We start from the raw sequence: 6,000 nt of genomic DNA on the forward strand, positions 1-6,000 counted from the left end.
CCCCAAGTCTTACCTGAAACACGTGGTGAGCTCGCCCGAAGGCTTCAGACACGGGTACTTGGTTGTCGCTATTTTGTTTTCGGAGCAAATTTCTCTACGAAAAAGTTGGAGATAACACTTGGTTTATTCTAAGCCGGCGAGCTGAGGGCGGCCTGCGCGTTGGGAGCCCTCGGAGGCGGGAGTTGCAGGCGCGGCGGACCCGAGGGCGCGTCCGCTGGGGCGACTGGGGGCAGGGGTCGGTCAGGAGAGGGTCACAGACAGAGCGAACCCAACTCCGGAGAAAGGAGGAGCTGCATGAACGAGGCTCGAGTGTTGTGCCAGCTGGCGGTGCCCGGAGGACCGCAGGAAGGCGGGTGGCGGTCTCTCCGCGCCACGGCCCGCAACTGGGGCCGCCCAGATTGGGGGCGCAGAGGCTGTCACCCGGGAGCAGAGTGCAGTGCTGGCCAGGACAGAAGCAGACCCCGTTCTTGCCCGGGAAGCGCGGGGCTGGGTGGAAGCGGGGCTGCCCGCACCCTGAGCTGGGCGCGCACCAACGCGGGCCCAGGGAGCGCGCGGCGCGGGCTCAGAAGCCCGGGCTGGAAGCGCCTACCTGTCGCCGTCCTGGGGCTCCTCTCGGTAGCTCCACGTGTGTCCCAGCGCCAGGAGCAGCAGCAGCGGCCCAAGGCTCCTGCCCAGCTGCGCCCGGGCCGCTCCTCTCCGGCTCGGAGGAGGCGGCGGCACCATCGGGGACGCTAGCTGCAGCTCCGCGCTCTGAGCTCTCGCCGCCCTGCGCCCGGCTCTCCGCGCCGCCTTCCCGCTCCGGCAGGAGGCGCCCGCGGGCAGGGGCGTTTGCGCCACCTGCGCGGGTCGCCGGGGCTGTGGACGTTGTGGGGCTCGGGGGAATCTCTCTAGGAGTTGGGGTGCTGGGTGCGAACTCCTCAGGTGGGGCAGGTAACGGGGTGCCTGCGGTGCTGGGCCGGCGCGGAGGGCCCCGAGGTCCAGGTCACCTCGCTCGGGATGTTCCCGGCAGATTGACAGACTTGCTTGACTTGGCTCAGGGCTGCGCCCTCCCCTCCCGCCTCTTCGTCCGCTGGGAAAGCGGGCGGCGGTTTGCATCTTGCACCAGGGTCGCACGACCAGGAGGAGAAGGAGGAGTCAGTTCTCACCCGGGGAAAGGGGAGGGGGACACGAGGGGTTAATGAGCTTCCTTCCTGTTGTCAGTTGATTTCTAATGGCCAGGGTCAGCCAATGTTTGCCTTTCCCCCCTCGAGGGCTACCCTGTGCTTTTCCGCTATGCCACGTTTTTGTTTGTTTTTTCCGTTTTTTCTCTTAGTAGAATAAGGGAGAAAAGCGGAGTTGACAAGCTACAGCGAGTCTCCCAAACTGCCTTTTCAACCTGAAATAGCACTATTAGAGTGTAGTCTGTCTTCATTAAAATGCCTTGGATGAAAGTCCTCTGCTCCTTTCGTTTGTTGATAAACTCTGCTGCTAGTTGCTTCATAACTTGACTTCGGGAAAATCTCTCGTTGGATCTTTTCTTGGGTTTTAAATCCTCTTGCACTGAGCTGCTTTAAGGCTGTTTCCATGCCGTGCACAACACAGTTCAGAGCTGGAAACTGCTCGCAGATCAGGTGGGACACTGAGGGGTCTGTTAATCGCGGGTCCCGCTACCTGCTAGTTTATGCTGCCGGGTTTCTGGCGACATGGAAATCCTGAGGGAAAGGAGCGTGAATCAGCTCGTTTGGTGGAGAACCTCGATGTAATTCTTACGTGTCTGCATCTTACCGTTTTGTGGCACATTACAAGTTTTCTGTGCCTGTTCAAGGAAAACTGGTAACATAAACGTGGACTGCAGAGCCAAGCAAGTAGTGATCGCCCAGAAATAAGTTGGAAGAGCAGAAGGTTTTAATGCCGGAACTCTAACAGGCTTGCGGTTCTGCAACCCGCGGGACAATGAGGTGAAAAGGTAAGGTGCACCAGTTACTGGTGTGCAGATTGGTTAGGGAAGCAGGTGTGTTGATTTATCAATTATTCTGGTCGAGAGAATTGTCATACGTAGTATATACATGCTAACATTTTAATAGCAGTAACATCATTCCTCCTTAGAAAGCTTTGTTTTCCAAAGGCTTTCCACATTCATGATTTTGTCTGATTCTCACAATAGCCCTGTGAGAGAGACATGACAGGAATTACCATCCTGTTTGGGAAGTAGAGTCACGACTGGAAACTAGGTGTCCTACTGCTTCATTCAGTCAGGTATTTTGTTCTACAAAACTTACATTGGCCTAGAAAACCATAGAACAGGCTTGATATTCAAATATGGCACTGCACAACACAAGTTAATTTTCACTTGATAATTCATAAGAAATGGCAGAATCTTACAGAACCTGAGAGTGATCTTCATCGGGCCAGAAAAGACCCAGATTCAAACCTAGGCTGTGTGACCTTGGGAAAGTTACTTAACCTTTCTCAAACTCAGTTTTCCCATCTATAAAATGAGGAGCGCTTCCTCATAAAATTTGATGAGTATGAAATGAAGTAATACATGTCAGGCATTCTGCACAGTGCCTGGTGAATATTGAGTGCTCAGTAGACATTAACTATTATTACTTTAAACATAAATTATTGTATTGCACTTGCACAGAATTTTATGTTCTAATTTTCTAGCTTTCGCTTTCTAGATAAATAGGAGTTGATTTCACAAACAGTTGTTTAGATTTCTGAAGAGACACCTCTCTAAGCTCATGAAAAAATAAACTCATCCTGGCGTTTATGAAATAGTATCACTTTAGTGCAATACCTGCCCAAAAAGTGTTCAATCTCTATGTTGAAGAGAAGAGGCCATCATGCAAAAGCTTCCATTTTGGTTTTCTTAACCAATTACTGTAGTTTAATAATAACTTGCTATCTTTTTTCTCAACTTTACTCATTTTGTTTGTCCACTGTTACACTGTGGATGTTAGTTCTTCTACAAATAACAGAGAATGGCGTAGGAGATTTGTTATCGGCGACATTAAATAGCAGTTTCTAAGCCATATGTGTGGCCATGCGGCTTTTCAGGGAAAGCAATTCAGGCTGCAAAATGATAAAAGCAAAGCCGTATCCATTGTACGCAGCTGTGTGGCAGAAGATGCGTGTCAGAGCCAACTTTCTGTTCTTATTTTCATCTCACGTGCACACTAAGCATATATGAGAATGAGGTCTGAGAGAGGGTGCTGGGCCATACAAACAGCCCTGGTTTGCCCGGGGAGGTAATCCCAAGGATGGGTGGTCAGAGCATTCCTGGATGAGGTGAGCTGGAGCAGAAAGCCTTTGAAACCTTTTCCTGGAGGCCTGGAATTTAAACTCCTTGGCAGCTCCTGACAGCGGGACAGAAAGCCCAGGCGGTGGAAGGACATGTGTCTGGCCATGTATGGAGACCAACCCCTGAAAAGTCAAACACTCTTGCAAAAGACTAAGCCTGCATTTGCTCAGGCTGCAGACTGAGCGGGAGATGTCAGGATGGAGGCCGAGTGTGGCAAGAACCTCAGGGGTCTTAGATTTTCTTTCCTGGTGCCCTTACTCCCTCTCCCACAGCCCCTGCCCTGCCTGCATGGACCTGCCCCACCCTTTCATCTATGAAACACTGGGAGGAGAAGACTCACCCTGCCTCATAAATAGGCATGTTACAAAAATGAATGACTGGTCCCTGACTGCTCCTTGGGAAGAGGCTCTGTGTGGTTTTTTCTTCCCAGCAAACTCTCTCGGCAACCGTTTCCATACAGACCTGTCAGCTGCCCTGAGATAAAGCAGAGTGCTGTACAGTTCACGGTGTCCTAGGAGCACGGGCTGTCTGAGGGCTTTATGGTGCAGACCAGGTATTGTTAAATACTACTGAGTGCAGCCTGGGGTGCTGAGGGCATGCAGGGGGAAAGGGGGGCTTTACTGGCTGGAGAAATTGTATCACTTTAGCACAATACCTGCCCCCAAAGTGTTCAGTTTCCATGTTGGAGGGAAGAGGCCATCCTGCAAAAGGTTCCATTTATCTTTCGTAAGATAAAATAAAAATTAGGCCATGGGGCAGAGTGTTGTTGTGTGCCACCGAGTTGATTCTGATTCACAGCGACTCTGTAGTACAAGGTAGAACTGCCCTGTAGCATTTCCTAGGCTGCAATCTTTACAGCAGCAGATTGCCAGGTCTTTTCTTCCAAAGAGAAGCTGGTGGGTTCTAACCACCAACCTTTATGGTTCACAGCCAAGCACTTAATCATGGCACCACCAGGGCTGGCAGAATAAAACCAATGGCCTCTCCTACCCAGTTTTAAGGGGCTCCCACATCTTATTTGGAGAAAATCAGCATAGCCCTATTGAAGAGAGCTCTAGAAAAAATAAGTCACCTTAAAGAAGAGAACACCAGTGATTGTGGCACAATTCATTTCATGATATTTGTTTGTTTAAAATTTCCCTTATAAAAAAGATGTGTGGTGGCTGACAACAATACATGCGATAATATACGACAAAATTAGATAAAGCAGTAAGGCAAAGGAAAACTCAGAATCAAACAATAAAATAAAGCTGAAGTGAAATTATTGGTAGGACAGTATAAGCAGGAAGTTCTATGCTATATATAAAAAGCAGATCACGAATTAGTTCTCAGAGCCTCAGAAGTCAACTCAAGATAATTACATGATAAGTTACAAAATTCAGAACAGTCATCAAAGAAAAAAGCCTATTAATTACTCAAAGATCAGATTTTTTTCTTGCTGGTCTCCCTGAAATACAGCTACAGTCACCTAACTGTGAGGTAAAGGCTTTTTCATAGAGAGAAGATTCAACAAGTGTGGGTAGAGTTTATCCTATATTGTAAGTGATATATATATACACATATAGCTGTAATAAAATATCCCTAAAATAAACAGATTGCCCCAATACCTTTCCTTCAGTTTGTTTTGATTGACATAGATCCAGATCCACTGAGAGAATTAGGATTATTAAATTATTAAAGTGCACTGATCTCCAAGCCATTGTGAAGAACTGCTTGAGGCAAAAAAGAAGCAAAAATGTTTTTAATACAGTAAATGGGTACTAAGAGCCCTGGTTTTGGGGTGTGTCCATCACCTTTGCACTAAGTCTGCCTTAGTTTTAACTTGTACAAATTCTGAAAGTTGTGGGTCTCTGGAATATTCTTCCAAGACAGGAAGAAATCCTTGATTCCTATGTCCATGATAGAATCACACAATTTTTGCCCAATTTTGAAATAAAAACTATTTTAAGAGATTGATTATCCTCATGTGTGGATCGGCTGCTAAAAGAAAAATGAGCAAACAGTATAAAAAGAAGACTTTCCTGTTACTTGGTCTAACGTTTAAAAAGAAATCAAGAAAATTTAATCCTGTAATCTGGGTGTCATATTTGTTCTCGAAAGTTCTAACATACATACACACACACCCACAGGCACACACTGGGTTGCCTCTAGGGTTTCTCCCAAAGAAGGAGCTTGTTGAGATAACAGGAGTTGGGGAGTTCCTTGACCAATCAAAGCTGTGGAATCAAAACCTGTGTTTCTGGGTGGAGAAGTACATTCTAACACCTCTCACTTCTGCAGCTTCTTCTGTGACAGATGGAGACTGCAAGACGTGCAGCTGGAATGGCCTGTCTCTTGTGGCCTCTGTGAAATGAGCAAGGAAAGAAAAGGAGCCAATGTAGAGAAGAGACTGCTGGCCCAAGCTATGAAGCCTCTGTCTAGAAAATGATATTTGAATTATCTCTGGATTTATGAGCTGCCTCTTTTGAGCATCAGCCATTCTAATACTAGCAACTTCTCTGCTTTTTTTTTCTTTTTTTGGTAGAGCTAATCTTGTTTATATCCTTTAACTCCATATGTTAAGAGTTCTTATTTAATATTTATCGAGAATTGGGATACTTTGTGCAGTAATATGGTATCCAACCAATCTGACAGGTAAAAAGAAGGTTGACTTTAAAAGTTTTCTGATCTGAGGTAAGAGATCTTTTATGGTGGAATAACTACAACTATATTACCCA

The 6,000-nt window shown here is 47.0% G+C and overlaps 1 protein-coding gene across 1 annotated transcript in view; it reads right to left on the reverse strand.

Annotated features, from left to right (window-relative positions):
- Positions 1 to 723, reverse strand: part of CCBE1 (collagen and calcium binding EGF domains 1) — a 244,027-nt gene extending 243,304 nt beyond the window's left edge. Inside the window, exons 1-2 of the mRNA XM_004379272.1 lie at positions 590 to 723; positions 14 to 94 (exon numbers count right to left, since the gene is read on the reverse strand). Coding sequence (XP_004379329.1) covers positions 14 to 94; positions 590 to 723 — 215 coding nt within the window. The remainder of the gene's footprint in view (positions 1 to 13; positions 95 to 589) is intronic.
- Positions 724 to 6,000: the final 5,277 nt, after the last annotated feature.

Source organism: Trichechus manatus, unplaced genomic scaffold (genome assembly GCF_000243295.1).
Source record: "Trichechus manatus latirostris isolate Lorelei unplaced genomic scaffold, TriManLat1.0 scaffold00063, whole genome shotgun sequence".
NCBI lineage: Eukaryota > Metazoa > Chordata > Mammalia > Sirenia > Trichechidae > Trichechus > Trichechus manatus.